This window comes from Trachinotus anak, unplaced genomic scaffold (assembly GCF_046630095.1).
Source record: "Trachinotus anak isolate AG129_WGS33_773 ecotype Australia unplaced genomic scaffold, CSIRO_AGI_Tana_v1 ptg000019l, whole genome shotgun sequence".
Classification (NCBI taxonomy): Eukaryota; Metazoa; Chordata; class Actinopteri; order Carangiformes; family Carangidae; genus Trachinotus; species Trachinotus anak.
In genome coordinates this window covers 16,016,131-16,032,988 of record NW_027273870.1, presented here as the reverse complement: position 1 = coordinate 16,032,988, position 16,858 = coordinate 16,016,131, and the positions used below count along the sequence as shown (strand labels likewise).

Genomic DNA, 16,858 nt, shown 5'->3' with positions numbered 1-16,858 from the left:
GTATTTACTGCAGTTTACTACAGTTACTGAACTGTATTTGATCTTTATTTTTTTTACTGATAATAAACACATTTTTATTATACATTCTACCACGGACCTCACATTTTTAGGATTCACATTTCACAAAGAGAATATTTTATCACTGACTGTTTATCACTGACCTGGGAGTTAAAAATATTTTAACTACCAATTTATAACCTTTTTTTCCCAATGCTGTTGATAGCTCACAGTCACAGTTTATAAATGTATCCATACATTTCGTAAATTACATTTCCTGAATTTTATAGAGCTTAACAGACAGTCCTCTTAGAAAATTTCTAAACTCATTCATCATTATAATCATCCGATTATTATGTTCATTCAATGTTCATTTAAATCAACCGTGAACAGTTAATTGTAAACATTCTATTCATTCAAACATTTCATCGACACTCTAATTACTATTATTGGTTGTGTTATTAATATTAATACTACTATTAGTAGTAGTGGCAGGATCACCAGCACCAGCAGTCGTAGTAGTCGGAATAGTAGTAGTTGTTGTAACGCATAGGAACTTTAGCACTCGATGATTTGTTCCGTCGAACTGTGTTTATGAAACACCGGGGCGGTGCTACGGCGGGCCTTTTGATTTTAGATTTGTTTATCGCTGCTCAACAGGAAGAAAATGTTTTTACTTAGTGACCAAAATAAGTAATTCTACGCGACGCTTGTTTTTCTTAACCGTTGTATTTTGATACACATTGTTAAATATAGTTGATAAACTCGTGTCAAGAGTGAAACCAATGTCATGTTAATCAACATCCACCTACCCGCACGTTTGTTGACAACAGTGCAGCCTCTTCAGTATGAGCACTTCGGGTCCTCCTTTGAGACAGAAAAGCTACATGGGGCAGCACCAGATCAAGAAGAAAAAAAGGTAAGTTTAAATTTCTCCTCGATTATGATATATTTGCAGATTTGATTTATAAGACTTATGACCAGATTCCTCCTGTTGCCAGGAGACCTCTTAAAAACTTTGTAAACATTTGTATTTGTGAACGTCAGGTTTACCTGTAATGAACATACTTTTTTTCTGAGCACAGCTTCCAAGCTCCTGGTGAGCCACCAGACGAAGATAGAGTGTTGCAGAAAACCCGTTACCTGTCAGACAAAACAAACAGATCTGAAGACATAAGCAGAGAAAGCCTCATGGTGTGTGAGACAGCATGAGAGAAAATTTTTTTAAACACTTTTTTCCCTGTCACACATAAGATAAATCACAAATGGCCTATGCTATTTTTCTTATTTGTCTCAGGGTGGAGGAGCAGTGTTCCCGCTGGGAGAATCCACATTAGCTCTTGATGAAGAGATGCTGCAGGTGCTGGATGCTGTCGACCCTGTAAAGCCTGCAGCTAACGATGTTCGTCTAACAACAGTAAACGGAGACGCACAGGAAGAGCCAGCTGCATCATCAGCTGTTTCTGCCCCTTTGCCACGGCCTCTTGCAGCAGTTGCACACAATAAGAGGGAGGGTGACAGAGCACCTCCAGGCCAAGGACCCCACAAAGCCCTCAGCACCCATGAGAGAGTCTGTTGGCATAGCAGTGATGGTAAGAGACCAGGGTGGACAGATAACTGCAAAGACCTTGCTCAGAAGCTTCTCTTCAGCGAGGATTCGGAAGAAGCAGAACGCGCTCAGAGGGTTCCAGAAAGCGGCTGCATGAATAGGCTACCATGTCAAGAAATAAAAATCAGTCAGCAAGCTGGCAGCTCCGATAAGTGAGTGTAAACTTTCGCATTATTGCCTACTTTTTCTTTTGTTTCAGTTATCTTCTGCACTTTCCTGTGAACAAATGCTTGTCTTTCTCTCTGTGTTTCAGCAGGCAGAAACGTACATCCAGAACAAAGAGTTCCCCTCTTAGCAAAGAGGAAAGTGGGTCGAGTAAAAATGCTGACCCTCCTCTTGATGCCCGCAGAGACTACATCTTGTTCAGCCCCACACGCCTTGCAGCTGCCATGAAGAGAGCAAAACTCCAGCAGTCATTACAGAATCAGTCTGCCTCTGTTCTCACAGTTCCCAGTGGACTGGAGCTCAGTACTCTCAGTGATACTTTACCACAGCCAGGTGAAGGATTTTAAGCACAGTGATAAAACCTTCCCCGAGGTTCTTTTTTCTGTTTGTGTTATTGACCAACAAATGTTCGCACCGTCATGAACTTTTGTCTCGCGTCCATGTAGGCTCAGTCTGATTATAACTGAAATACATTTATATCTTAAATTAAACAGTGTCCTCAGTATAGACCCTGATATCAGTGTTCAAACTGCCTCCAGTCTGATTTAATGCCATGTGTAAAAGGAGTCTGTTATGTTTGCTCGACTGTAGGCATTGCCTTGTGTGCTCCCGTGGAGCAAGCCGAAAAGCTGCTGTTATCCAGTTGGGGTTTGCCAAAACCTGTCCTGGAGCGCTACCAGAAACATGGAGTGACTCACATGTTTGAGTGGCAGGCTCAGTGCCTCACTGTGGGACAGGTGCTGCAGGGAGGTAACCTGGTATACTCTGGTAAGAAAATGAATGACGCGGGTAAGTTTTACTCCTCTGTTGTAGCTCCTTTCCAGCTGAATTGTCCTTATTTTTCAGCCCCCACCAGTGCTGGAAAAACTCTGGTGTCAGAACTGCTAATGCTGAAGCGTGTGTTGGAGACCAAAAGAAAAGCTCTTTTCATTTTGCCTTTTGTCTCTGTGGCCAAAGAGAAGATGCACTATCTTCAGGTGAGGAGGGGGAGGGGGTGAACAGAGGGATACTTTTATTGTTTGTGCATGTATAACAGACTTGTGTCTCTGCACCTGTAGAGTGTATTTGAAGAGGCAGGCGTTCGCGTGGAGGGATATATGGGCAGCACATCAGCTGCTGGAGGGTTCATGGTGCTGGATGTGGCTGTTTGCACCATAGAAAAAGCCAACTCTCTGATAAACAGACTCATTGAAGAAGACAGTATGGGTCTACTAGGTAATACATCTGTGGTAATTGTGTGTAAAGCTAAAACAAGTAGTTGATTTATGAATTACTCGATTGATAAAATGAATCCACAAAGCTGTTTTGATAACCGATTAATTGTTCTAGCCATTTAAACTTCTTTTCTGAAGAATGAGGATTTGCTCTCTTTCTCTGAGTTACATCACTGTACCTAGAGTATCTCTGGATGTGGGACTGTTGGTTGGACCAACCAAGTAATTTGAAGACTTGACCTTAAGCTCTTGGGAGTGTGATTTGTATTTTTCACTATTTTCTGACATTTTATAGACTGAAGGACTACCTGACAAAAACAATAGAGAAAATAATTGTTTGTTGCCTCCCCAATTGTGTGTGTTCATGAATATACAGCGTAGAGTGTGAATTTGAAAGTGTGTGTGTGTAATTTTTGTGCCATTAGGTATGGTGGTGGTGGATGAGTTGCATATGGTCGGTGATTCTGGAAGAGGATACCTGCTAGAGCTGCTCTTAACCAAAATCCGCTACATAGCGCAGAAGCAGAACACCACAGGGTCTGTTTGTCTGTCTACCTTTGTCTTGTGATGTACAGTGTTAAAAACCCTGTGAACAGGTTAGTAAGTCTGTCTTGTACATTTCTTTCTACAGGTCTGTGTCTGATGGTGTACAGATAATAGGTATGAGCGCCACCTTGCCTAACCTCTCCCTCCTGGCTAGCTGGTTAGGTGCAGAGCTTTACCAGACAGACTACAGACCTGTACCCCTGCAGGAGCATCTCAAAGTGGGCTGCAACATGTACGACAAGAGCCTGTCTGTGGTCCGGCAGTTCACTCCTGCGCTCCACATTAAGGTAATTTAGATGGAGAGATCATCCAATCTGTGTGTTATCATGACTGATGCATACTTTCTCACAAGCAGTAATATAATCATGTGCTATAATCTTTTCTGCTTAAAAGGGCGATGACGACCACATAGTGAGCTTGTGTTATGAGACAGTGAGAGAGGGCCACTCTGTGCTGCTGTTCTGCCCCTCGAAGAACTGGTGTGAGAAACTGGCAGATAGTATCGCTAGAGAATTCTACAACATCAGACATGCTGGTATATGAAATTTGAAAATGTATTCAAATAAAATAATTTGCTATCAGCACATATTGTATTTCAGAGTGAGGTGAGGTAAAACTGTTGATTGTTTTAAAAATTGTTTCTGATCATGTAGAAGTAAAATTCATATGCATTATTTGGGTGACGTGGATAAAGAATTATCTCCTAAGTTTAGACTGTGGGGTCTGTCTTTCAGAACGTCAAGATGACAATGGCCCCCAGCCAGTGTGTTTGGATCTGGAGGGACTAGTTGACGTTAGAGCCCAGTTGAGACGAACTCCCGCTGGGCTAGACCCCATCCTCCAGCGAACTGTGCCGTGGGGGGTGGCCTTCCACCATGCAGGTGAACACACTGGCATAACCCCTTAACCACAAAAAAACGTTGACAGAATGTTAGTGTCGTTTTTGTTCTCTCTGAAAAAGTTTGTTTATGTTTCATGCTTAGGTCTGACATTCGATGAACGCGACGTGTTGGAGGGAGCTTTTCGTCAGGGCGTGGTCAGAGTCCTGGCTGCCACCTCCACCCTCTCTTCAGGAGTTAACCTCCCAGCCCGCAGGGTCATCATTCGAACCCCTACCTTTAATGGACACTTGTTGGACCCGCTCACATACAAACAGATGGCTGGACGAGCAGGGAGAAAAGGAGTAGACACTACAGGTATGAAATGAGAATGGGGGCAAAAAGAAAGAATGAAAGAGAAAATGGTTAAGAGAGAAGTTAATTGTTATTCTGTTGATGGGGAGAAGGTGAAAAACATGATCAGCAGTCAGAATAATTGAGCCTGTATCACTTGAAAACTTGATTAAAAACAGTTCTCTTCTTTGGTATTGTGCCATATTGTTGTTCCTCTTTCAGGTGAAAGTGTGTTGGTTTGTAAGGAGGCAGAGCGTCAGAAAGGCATTAGTCTCCTCAAGGGTGCTCTTCAGCCAATCAGCAGTTGCCTGGTGAGAAGAGAAGGGGAAGGTGTCACCACTAGCATGCTGCGAGCTATCCTGGAGGTACATATGATTGACATTTAAATGAACACACAGAAATGACGTATTTACAGAAATCAATTTCTGCCCCGTGAAATAATTGTTTTCTGTCCCTAATTCATAATATCCCAATATACAGATCATTGTTGGAGGTGTAGCCAGCACTCCACAGGATGTGAGGTTGTATGCTTTGTGCTCTCTACTGGCTGCCAGCATGAAATGTGACAGAAAACACAAGTCAAATGAAGAGAGCAGCAACAAAGGGGCTATTGAGGCCTGTGTTGAATGGCTGATGGAGAATGAATTTATTAGCATCCAGAAGGATGGAGAAGGTACTACCACAATTGCCACAGTGCTATCTTATTATGTAATGCAATATATTTTATATATATATATATATGTATGTATGTGTGTGTGTGTGTGTGTGTGTGTGTGTGTGTGTGTGTATAAATTTTTGTATTATTGTTATAACAACTGCTGTGTATCCTGTGATGTGTCTGCATATCCAGAGGAGCGGTACTGTCCCACTCAGCTCGGTGCTGCCACCCTGTCCTCCTCCCTCTCCCCTCCTGAAGCTTTAGGAATATTTGCAGACCTCCAGCGTGCCATGAAGGGTTTTGTGCTGGAAAATGATTTGCACATTCTCTACCTGGTACTCATGCACATATCGTCCATCATAATAACTACAACAATAATATTCTGTCAACTTTATTCTCCTCCTGTTTTCCCTTACCCCCCACCCATGCATCCCCCCTTCAAACACATGAAGTCCAGATCAGTCCTCACAGGCATAATAATACAAAATTCTGCGTGGAAACTCCTCAGATCACCCCGTTGTATGCAGAGTGGACTACCATAGACTGGTATCAGTTCTTCTGTCTGTGGGAACAGCTCTCGTCATCGATGAAGAGAGTAGCAGAGCTGGTGGGCGTCCAGGAAGGTTTTCTCGCACGGTCTGTCAGCAGCAAACTTGTTGCCAAGACAGAAAAGCAGCGTAGACAGATGGCAATCCATAAACGGTAAAGGACACATTTATGTTAGTTATACAAGCTATTGGTACTGCATATCACACCATTGGCTAATACTCCTCCTCATCTAGTTTTCTGTTTAACTTTTTTTAAAAATGTCAACAACATGTAATTTGGAAAAAAAATAACCAAGTTTATACTAAATTATAGTCACAGTGACATGCTTCTGTATGCTATACACTGACAGTATACAAGGTGGAGCAATAATAATACAAATGCCTTTAAATATAATTCAGCCAATATAATAGCTCTTCAATCAAGGTACCTTAGTGAAGCATACAATTATGGATAAATGTAATACTGAACATGATATTTTATATATACAGTATAGTTCTTGTTTAGGAATAGTTATTGATAATTATCACATTATTTTACTCAGATGTTCATGCTGTTGTGTCCCCTTCCTGAATGCACATTGATTCCCAACACTGTAGCCCTTGGATCAAAAGTGATTTATAAGAGAGACTCTAAAACAAACCACTCGAGGATTTATCTCAAGAAAGTCAAAGTCGTGAATGTTTGGATCACATAGGGCTTTTATACATCCTTTCATTGTTATCACTTTCCAGGTTTTTCACCACACTGGTGCTACAGGATCTGGTGAATGAGGTGCCTTTGGGAACAGTGGCATCTAAATACAACTGCAATCGTGGGCAGTTACAGTCTCTCCAGCAGTCTGCCTCTACCTATGCAGGTACATGCTTAGGAGCACAGTGTACCACATCTCTATGGTATACAACACAGGATTTGTTGACACCGAATCCTACACAAGACTATAAATTAAAAAAGGAGGGCAGTAATAATTATAGTAACTTAATGCGAGAAGCAGGAGCACTTTAGGATGATGTATATACAGACTCCATTAGCTCATGTTTCAACATCTATATGCTTTCTTCAGAGCCATGGATCCATAAGTGCTCACACTTCTTGCATCAAGTTACTGTGAGAGGGTTCATGAGGTCCTAGTGTAATTTAGACTCAGTGGGCATATGCTTGAATGTGGCTCAAAATGAGATTGTCTGGGTGTGAGTCTCTATCTTATGAATGATGGTGCTTATTATCAAGCTAAAGAGGAAGACATTAGTTATTCAGTGACTTTAAATCACATGCTCAGTTGTGCAGCTTCCAGAAACACTTAGTCACTTTCTGCTGTCCCTCAGGTATGGTAACAGTGTTCTGCAAACGTCTGGGCTGGCACAACATGGAGCTGCTGTTGTCTCAGTACCAGACCAGGCTGAACTTTGGCGTCCAGAGGGAGCTGGTCGACCTGGTCAGGGTTTCACTCCTGAATGCAACACGAGCCAGAGCACTCTATGCACAAGGGCTCTGTACTGTTGCTGAGCTGGCCAGGGCATCTGTGGCTGATGTGGAGAAAGCCTTAAGGAATGCAGTCCCATTCAAGAGGTAGGTGTGTGTATATTTCTCTGTGTTCCAGTAAGATATAAATACATAGGTAAATGAGGATAACAGTCCCTTGATAACACACAGGCATAAAAAAGGCCATCAGCTGAGGGGAGACATAACATAGCAACAAAAATATAACAAAATGTGACCCAAAAAGTGTATCAGTCACAGGACCGTCATCAGCTCCACTTGCAGACAGTGTCATTTAAAAGCCATAAATAGGCTTTGTAAAAAGTAACAAAACTAAATAAGGCAACAAGAACTTACACTGAAGCACTGTTTAAAGAAGGACATTTATCTTCAAGGCATCTACTTCAAAAACTTAAACAACAGCTTGGTGGTGCTGGTACATGAGTGACAGAAGCTGAAAAATATATATAGTGCATAATACCATCATGAAACTTTAATTTATGTTAACTTAGAGTTATTACTCCAATCTCAGACAGATGCATTCAGATGCACAGATATTTACACCGCTACCATAGTGGGATTGTATGCACATTACACGTAGGTGCAAGGCTGTTAGAAATCAGACCAGTGAATCTAAACCAAGAATGCTTTAAATGGATTTTTCCATCCCAGCCGGGTCTTCCTCAGGTCAGAGTGATGAAAATTTTAAAAAGAGGCCGATAGGGTCTATGATGAGAGGCCCAGTTAACCGTCCAGCCCACCCTGGGCGATAACATATCATGACAATGAACAATTCAAGAAGTGTCTAATTAAACGAGGACCACAGAGACAGCATTACATTGAATATATATGAAGTATATTTAAAAAAATCTGATATATACTCATAAATAAATACCCTTTTATCTCTACTATAAACTTCTTCTGTTTTGAAGAAGTCAAAGAGATAGAAGCAGGTACAGTCCTGTAAACATCGCTCAAACATAATCTTCCTAAAACATGAGCCAAAATGTAAAGTCAGTGGTGCACTGTCTGTTTTCCTCAGCTCTAAACGTGCGGTGGATGAGAGTGAGATGGAGGCAGCTGAGAGACGAAATCTTCGCTGTGTCTGGGTGACTGGTGGACGGGCCCTGACGGAACAGGAAGCAGCCACTGAGATAGTTTCTGAGGCAAGGCTCCTCCTTCAGGAAGACTTGGCTCAGCTAGGAGTTCAGTGGGACCCAACAACACTTCCTCCTGGGGCTCCTGCTGTCATCAGCCCTGACGACCGTCCCAGCAGTGACAAAGAAACCTCATCTGGCTCATATCTCAGTTCACCTCAAGCACAGACAGACAACACTAAAGACCAACAAGAGGGAGGCAGGCTCAAAAAAAGTAGGGCCAGAGATACTGACAAACATGGAGAGGAGGGTGAGGAGGAATATAAAAGTGAGAAAAGGGTGGCTAAAAGAAAAATGGAGAAACCAGAAGGTGAAGCCAGCAGAGAGCAAGGGAAGTCCAGACCTCTTGAGAAGGAAGGAAGAAAGAAATTGGAAGTGCATAGAAAGGAAGACAGGACATCCCCAGAAGTCACACAAACAGATAATGAGGTGCCAGTGGAAAGTGGCAAAGACACACAGATAGCACAGATGAATAAAAAGCCGTCTGTGGCAAATAAAACAAAAAATCGGTCAGAGAAAGAAGGCAAAGAGTTCAAAAAATCAGAGGAGAAAGGAGTTGAGAAAAGTGAAGGTACAGTCTCAGCCAGACCAGGGGGTCAACAAGCAAAACAGCCCATTCCTGAAAGGAGCCTGACACAAGAACTGGCTGAAATTATATCCAGTCCTCTGCCTCAGTTGCTGCCACATCCTCAGTCCCCACCTTCTCCAATGCCACCTCCCCGCTTCAGAGCCCTGATGCCCCGGGTAGAACAACAACAAAGTGTTTCCACAAGGACTTTAAAAGGAGATGGTAACACAGGGCTTGCTGCCTCACCTGTGCAGCCAGGTAGACTTAAGCACTCAAGAGCCCTAAGCAAAGTCCTTCACTCTATACAAACTGACAAATGCCTACAGGATAATGTAGAGACTGCGCAGACATCTCACCTGGCAGCACCAGTTTCTGCTCCTACAGATCCAGACACATTAAATTCTCCTCCATCAGCCAAGCGAAGAAGGATAGAGGACAGAGGGGTAGACAAGTTTTCATCTCCTGAGCTGTACGCAGGAGATGAGAGAGATGAAGAAGTGGAAGGAGATGCTAGAAAGGGAGAAGAGAGTTTTGGGGACAGTTTTGAATTGGACACTCAGACAGAAAGAATCATTGTTCAACAGACATACCAACACAGAGATGGGAATGATAGAGGGATGAATCAGATGGTAGAAACAGAAGAGACAAGAGAAGAGGAAATGGTAGAAACAGCCATAGAGCTGGAGGACAACACAGATGAGCGAAAAAACAGACTTGGCCCTCAAAACACATGTCCTAGATTCAATATCTCTCTCACAGATAGCCAGATGGAGCTCATCCTTAACACCAGCCACCAGGTGACTGACCAGAATCATCATACATGCATGGATTGCAAGTAAGAACTACTATATAATCAAATGGTTTGCCGCTTTAATAAGGACATGCTCTTGTTTTCACAGGTTTCCCCTGGTCCTGATGGTGGTGATAATGTGGATGAAGATAAACATGAAGGTGGTGGTGATGATAATGAAGTCCTCGATGCCAATCAGGTTGCTTCTGAGAGTTTTAATAGAAGCAGTAGCTTCCTGTTCGACAGCCTGTACGACAGCTCGTTGCTGGCTGCTCTGAGCCCACAACAGATTGTTGACCAGTCTGATAAGGACGAATCTGTTGGTCAGGAGCGCCATCTCCCATCGACCCAGGAGCGGCGACGCAGTGAGCTTCTTGCCAACCAGGAGGCAGAAAAGCAGGAGGCAATCCAATGGGGCGAGTCCTCCTTCAACCTGTCAGAGTGGGGCGACTCGCTGTTTGTGGGTGAGCATTTTCTGGAGAGGCAGAGCTTGCTCAGACATACAGAGAGAACGCGACACGAGCAAGAAGCCCACCATTGTCAAGCTCAGCAAGCCAACATGGACCATGTTCTGCCTGAGGAACAGCTGTCAAACTCACCATCTGAACCCAGTCAGATACAGCCACAACCCGACAGTGTTGTAACTCAAAATGAGTGTGACAAGGACACACCGCAACAGTTCACTAAAGGAAAAAATGACGGTAAACCAGGTGGGAGACAGGGAAGGATAAATGAAGAGGGTGAAAGTGGGAAGCAGGTAGAGAAGGAAAAGAAAGCGAAAATGAATGAATTATTGCCAAATAATGTGCCTGAAAATCTTCATTGCAGCCCCAGTTTACAAGAAATCTTTGACCGTTGGCCTAGTATGTCTGACCAGTCCTGGCAAAACACTACAACAGGCCACACAGCCACTCAAACACACATTGCTGCTGCTGCTGCTGCTGCTGGTGCTACTGCAAACACAGTGGATGCTCCAGATCTACCTCAGCCCTCAATGCAAGTGAGCAGAAAAAGGGGAAAGCTAAACGTGCAATCTGCTGCTGCTGAGAGTGATTCTCAACCAGCACAACCCCCAACGCGTGACACTGAGAATGTAATGGAGAGACCTGGATCTGCTGGTGATCTTATTCCCCCCACCCAGGAAACACCACCTGTGACACCCAGAGTAAAACTGACCACCTCCTCGGTCCATTCGCCCCTCACTGCCCAGCCACTTAACCAGTCAACTCCCTCAACCTTTCCTCCACAGAAACCAACAGGCCCAAAATGTCGCAAATATCGCCCAGGACACAGTCATCATCTGTCAGAAGCTGCTGACACTAAACAGCCTAATTCTTTTTCTGATGCGAGCCACAACCACCAGCTAGAGCAACCAAAGACTCTACCTCAATCCGAGCCGAAGTCTGTTCCATGCTCAAGATCAAAAACCAAACCCCTGCTTCACAGTGATCAGAACCACAGCACTCCTCGACACTGTGCCTCTCCATCCTCTCCACGGCCAAAGCCTCCCTCTGATACAGAATCACCAGTGACTGATGAAGGCTTCACTCTTCAGCTGTCCCAGGATGCACTTTGTTCCAGCAACTCTGGGACCTTCTCCATCATAGACGTGGCAAGTGACAGGCGCCTCTTCGACACTTTCATTAAAGAGTGGAAAACAAAGGAGCGGTACTCTCTGGCTTTGGCCTGTGAAAAGAGGGAGCACAGACTGCAGCCTGAGAGGGAAATAGGAGGGAAACACAAGAAAGGTAACCTACAGTAAAATGTGATATAAATTTTTGCCAAGCACAAGCCCCTGCCTATGTTGAATGCAGTTTCCTGATCTCAGCAGCTCATCAGAAGCTCACCAGGACCAATGGTTTCCCAGTAAGAGACAGTGATGGACTGGTGTTGATTGGACTGTCTGTCTGCTGGGGAGCAAGAGATGCATACTACATCTCTCTGCAGCAAGAGCAGAGCAAAGGTATACACACACACGCATGTGCAAGTACACAATCCCAAACAAAAAAAAAAGAAAATTCAGCCTATCTGTTCACCCTCAGGTTTGAGCTCCAGCCTGGCTCCTCCTCCACTGGATGATGATCTACCTGTAAGTGAGAGGCTGGGGCAGGTGAAGGCCTGTCTGAGCAAACCATTGGCTGGTCTTAAAGGAGGTGTAATTGTCACGTATGACATTATTGAGGTGTACAAGACGCTAGTCCTGAGCTGTGGCATCAGCTTGGGGGGCAGTTGTGAAGACCCCAAAGTAAGTGCACAATGTCCATCACATCTTTGCACTTACATTAAAGTGCATACAGCAGCAAGTGATATGAGATTATAATGAATGAAATACAAACAGTCACCCTCCAAAAGACACACACACACACACACACACACACACACACACACACACACACACACACATACACACATAACTATAGCAAAATCGTTAATTGTCTTCCCAAGCACCTTCTATTTTTATAAAATATCAGAAATAAACTTGAACTTGCAGCAAAATGACTCTGTTAAATGTTTACCATAGGTGGCGTGCTGGCTGATTGACCCTGGCAGTGAGGAGAGGACTCTACCCAACATGGTGACTGTCTACTGTCCTGAAGAATTACCTCTGCTGGACGGACTTGGGAATGCACATGCACACTGCCCTCGCGTGAGGGCAGCGACCAAGAGTGTGCTTGTACACACCGTCATGAACCATCTCACCGGCCTGCTGGAGAAAGACGGCATGCTTGGTAAAATGAGTGCACAGCCAGTCAATCGTGCAATATTGTAGCAGCAGAGAGAACTGTGTTAAACATCAGTAGTTTAATGTTTTGTATGCATGTGTCAGATTTATTCAGGAGTGTTGAGATGCCTTCCCAGGTATGTTTGGCTCTGTTGGAATTGAATGGAGTGGGCTTCAGTGTTGGAGAGTGTGAGAGACAAAAACATGTAATGCAGGCCAAACTCACAGCGCTGGAATCTAGGGCGTACAACCTGGCTGGACACAGCTTCTCCCTCAGCAGTGTCGACGACATAGCTCAGGTTTAATGCATCTCCTTCTCTATCCCAGCAATGTATTGGAACCAAATTCCAAATTTAGTCATAGTTACAGTTCTCCAAACTTGTATATGCTAGGTTTTGTTCTTGGAGCTCCACCTGCCTCCAAATGGTGATGTGGCTGGATCAAAAAGTAAGAAGACTCTGGGCTACACCAGGAGAGGCGGTGGGAGAGTGCGGCTTGGAAAGCAGTTCAGCACCACCAAGGTGAAACTACTTTGCATCACACAACATTATTGCTGTTGCCATCAAGTAATAGCACTGTTTTTATACTGTTGGGGAGTAATAACATAATGTTTGGGAGGTGAACTATCCACTATGTTTAAACTGAAATTGAAATTATGTTGGCAGGACGTTCTGGAGAAACTCGGCCCCATGCACCCATTGCCAGGTGTGATTCTGGAGTGGAGGCGGATCACTAACGCCTTGACTAAAGTGGTGTTCCCCCTGCAGAGGGAGAAGCAATACCACCACACCCTGGCCATGGACAGAATATACCCCATCGCCCAGACACACACAGCCACAGGTAAAACACACATACACAGACAGAGAAAAATATTACACTCACCTGTCTTTACCATATGTAATGTTTCATGTAGACACACCTTGATATTATTGGTAAATTCATACTGTTGTGCAATACAATCCTTTTTTGGAGTAAACGTACAGCATGCAGTGACCAAGCTCATTCTGTCGTTAGGTAGAGTGAGCTTCACTGAGCCCAACATACAGAACGTCCCCAAAGACTTTGAGATTAACATGCCCACGGTGGTGGGTGAGAGCCCTCCTTCACAAAATGGCTGCCAAATGACCACCAAAGCAGGGTAGGTGTGATCCATGAGCCAGCGGTTCTCAAAGCAGGGGTTTGGGACACTCGGGGGACACTTCCAGTGTGGTGTCAGTAAAATGAGAAACGGTTTGATATCATTAAACAATGTAAAAGAACTGTTGCTCCAATTATAACTGCCTCAGTCATAATTTCCCAGTCTGAAGGATAAATATATCTACTTGAGAATGAAATTGAAAGTGAATTTAGTTGCAATCAGGTGGTTTGAAACACACCAGCTCTTACTGCATTGATAACTGCAGATTTTTAAATCTATTTTACATGACACCCAACTACTTCAGAAACACTGAGACTAAATAAATACTCCAGTATTATTATTGCACTCCACATACTCCAATGTTGTTATTATTATAAAGTATTCTACTTTTGAGCCAATGCGTGTAAACACTACATCTGTACTTGAAGTTAGACTAACAGTAACTAGGATTGTTAGAATCAGATGCTTTGTCATAATGATGCTTTTACTTTTCTGTTACAGAAAGAAGAGACACTCTGTGGTGCCCTCAGATACAGCTGGAGCTGCAGAACAAGGCCCGGCCTTCTCCGTCAGCATGAGACATGCTTTTGTCCCTTTTTCAGGTCACTACGATGATAGACAGTTGTTTTGTGTGGGTGGTCACCTTTTCTGTCTGTAACTTTGCCTCAGACTGTTGCCTTGTGTTTTCGCACTGTGCTGCAGGCGGGATGATATTAGCAGCTGATTATTCCCAGCTGGAGTTGAGAGTATTGGCTCACCTGTCCAAGGATCAACGACTTCTACAGGTAAGCAGCTTATAGATAGAGCGAATAGCAAGAAACCATTGTATATCAAACATTGATAAAGAAATGATGAAGCCTAACGCGTGTTTACCAGGTCCTGAATGGAGGAACAGACGTGTTTCGCTGCATTGCTGCTGAGTGGAAAAGTGTCGACCCAGAGACTGTGAATGACAACCTCAGACAACAGGCAAAACAGGTACAGCTATGCAGGCAGGACACAATGACATGGACATGCATGCATCTTCAGTGGGATGCTCACCAGTGTGTACATGTATGAATGTCTTTGCAGATTTGCTATGGTATTATCTACGGGATGGGAGCCAAGTCTTTAGGGGAGCAAATGGGAGTGGAGGAGAACGATGCAGCCTGTTATATAGAGAGCTTCAAGGCCAGATACAAAGGTATGATGCACATTTCTATTTGACATTTGTATAGAATTTTACAACTAATGGTTGAGAACGTGTTTGAAAAATATCCTGTTTATTGTTTTGCTGACATATTTGTTTTAAAGATGATATCAAAAGTGTGAGTATGTATACACATGTAAGGTTTACAAATATTTCGACAGATATGGTGGACAGACCAAATGCATTAGTGGCCACATAATTTCAGTTGAGTTAAATATCCACTCAAGAGACATTATAGTTCCATGTCCTGTCTTTTTTGTGTTTCAGGAATTAATGCTTTTCTTAAAGAGACAGTGAAGAACTGTATAAAGAGTGGCTATGTTCAGACTCTGATGGGCCGTAGGAGATACCTACCTGGAATCACAAGCACCAATACACACATCAAAGCGCATGTAAGGGTGATAGTCCATCACAACTTGCTAGAACATATTTGTAAGCTGTGAAATGTTCAATTCATGTGTGATTTTTTTTTTTTTTAATTAATTTATTCCATTTTTCATCACATCTGTGTTTCTCTCTTCCGCCCTCACTCAGGCCGAGCGTCAGGCAGTGAACACGACTGTGCAGGGCTCAGCAGCAGACATTGTGAAACTTGCCACTGTGAACATCCAGAAACAACTGCAAAAAACATTTCCTACTGCTCCGCTGTCTCACCAGCACACACACTCAGGTGACACATTTAACCCTCATTCACCAATCAAACACCACATACAAACAGTTACCCGCTCTAACATTTCAAAGCCTGTAACTTAATCACGTCTGATCATTTCAACGCTGTCTGTTATACAGCCAGCAATCAGGGCAGGGCTGGGACATCTCATCTGAGAGGAGCCTACTTTGTCCTGCAGCTGCATGATGAACTCATCTATGAAACCACAGAGGAAGACCTCATACAGGTACGAGCATTATTTCCTGGATTCGTTAGTAATTCTACTTTTCTGCTTCAAAGTTCCAATATGGTAGATATCTCATCTATATATTATCTGAATGTCTTTATTGGGAAAATACGTGTTATCTATCATGGTTGAAATATATATTAGTAACTATCACTTAAACCTAATAGGAAACAGAGCTATTCAATTAACACTGAACCTGACATCAACAAACAAATGATTTCTTCATGGCTTTTTTCTTTAATGCAATGTTTTCCTGTACATCTTTAGCACAAGTGGAGAAAGAGGGCAACACTGTCTGGAAAAGTCCTAACAAAATTAATGCATAATTCATTCTTTCTCCCACATCCCTCTGTGTCAGGTTGCTCAGATAGTCAAGAGGGAGATGGAGTCAGCTGTAAAACTCTATGTAAAGCTGAAGGCCAAAGTCAAGGTGGGACCCAGCTGGGGGAACCTGCAGGATCTGGATCTATAACGTGAATGTTTTAATGTTTGATATCAACATCAAATTCCATGTAGTTACTGCTTAAAGTTCTGTGATATATGTAAATACTAGAATTTTGACAAAAAATTATATTTTTAATTAATACATTGACAATGATGAAATGTAAGATAAACCTAAAGTCAATGATTGCTCTATGAACCCTAAATGAATTACTGAATGAATTTATAATTCTATTTTCTGATGTACAACGTCACAAATTATACATTGTGAAAAAAAAATCACTTTTTATTTATTGATATCTCAATACTTGACATGAGATTTTATGTAAGATGTAATAAATTGAAAAGTCTATTTTGAAGGCATGTGGCTGCAACTAACAATCATTTGTGCTGATTATTTTCTCCATTAATTTAGTCTATGAAATGTCAAATACTGCAAAAAGGGCCATCACACCTTCCCAGAGATGTGTGATGCATTTCATTCAAACAAAACTCGAAAACCCAAGTTTTGTAATATATGACAAAGAAAAGCAGCAAATCCTCTCATGGGAGAAGCTGGAACTGGAGAAAG

The 16,858-nt window shown here is 42.9% G+C and overlaps 1 protein-coding gene across 4 annotated transcripts; it reads left to right on the top strand.

Moving 5' to 3' along the window:
* The first annotated feature begins 589 nt into the window (after positions 1–589).
* Positions 590–16,667, top strand: polq (polymerase (DNA directed), theta). 4 transcript variants are annotated; one of them, XM_071503178.1, is made up of 35 exons: positions 590–916; positions 1,083–1,191; positions 1,295–1,758; positions 1,863–2,104; positions 2,363–2,539; positions 2,618–2,748; positions 2,830–2,986; positions 3,411–3,522; positions 3,617–3,818; positions 3,925–4,066; positions 4,266–4,412; positions 4,515–4,727; positions 4,926–5,068; positions 5,184–5,376; positions 5,554–5,696; positions 5,870–6,063; positions 6,642–6,766; positions 7,233–7,476; positions 8,429–9,908; positions 10,011–11,649; positions 11,733–11,864; positions 11,944–12,146; positions 12,423–12,630; positions 12,729–12,922; positions 13,016–13,144; positions 13,289–13,463; positions 13,638–13,761; positions 14,263–14,363; positions 14,464–14,546; positions 14,638–14,739; positions 14,833–14,944; positions 15,218–15,342; positions 15,485–15,620; positions 15,740–15,846; positions 16,205–16,667. In XM_071503178.1, the coding sequence occupies exons 1-35, from the start codon at positions 846–848 to the stop codon at positions 16,316–16,318; spliced, it is 8,373 nt and encodes a 2,790-aa protein (XP_071359279.1). In that variant the 5' UTR covers positions 590–845; the 3' UTR covers positions 16,319–16,667. The 4 variants fall into 4 exon arrangements, with proteins under 4 accessions (XP_071359279.1, XP_071359277.1, XP_071359276.1 ...); XM_071503176.1 differs by having other exon boundaries at positions 11,730–11,864; XM_071503175.1 differs by having other exon boundaries at positions 1,860–2,104.
* The last annotated feature ends 191 nt before the right edge of the window (positions 16,668–16,858 follow it).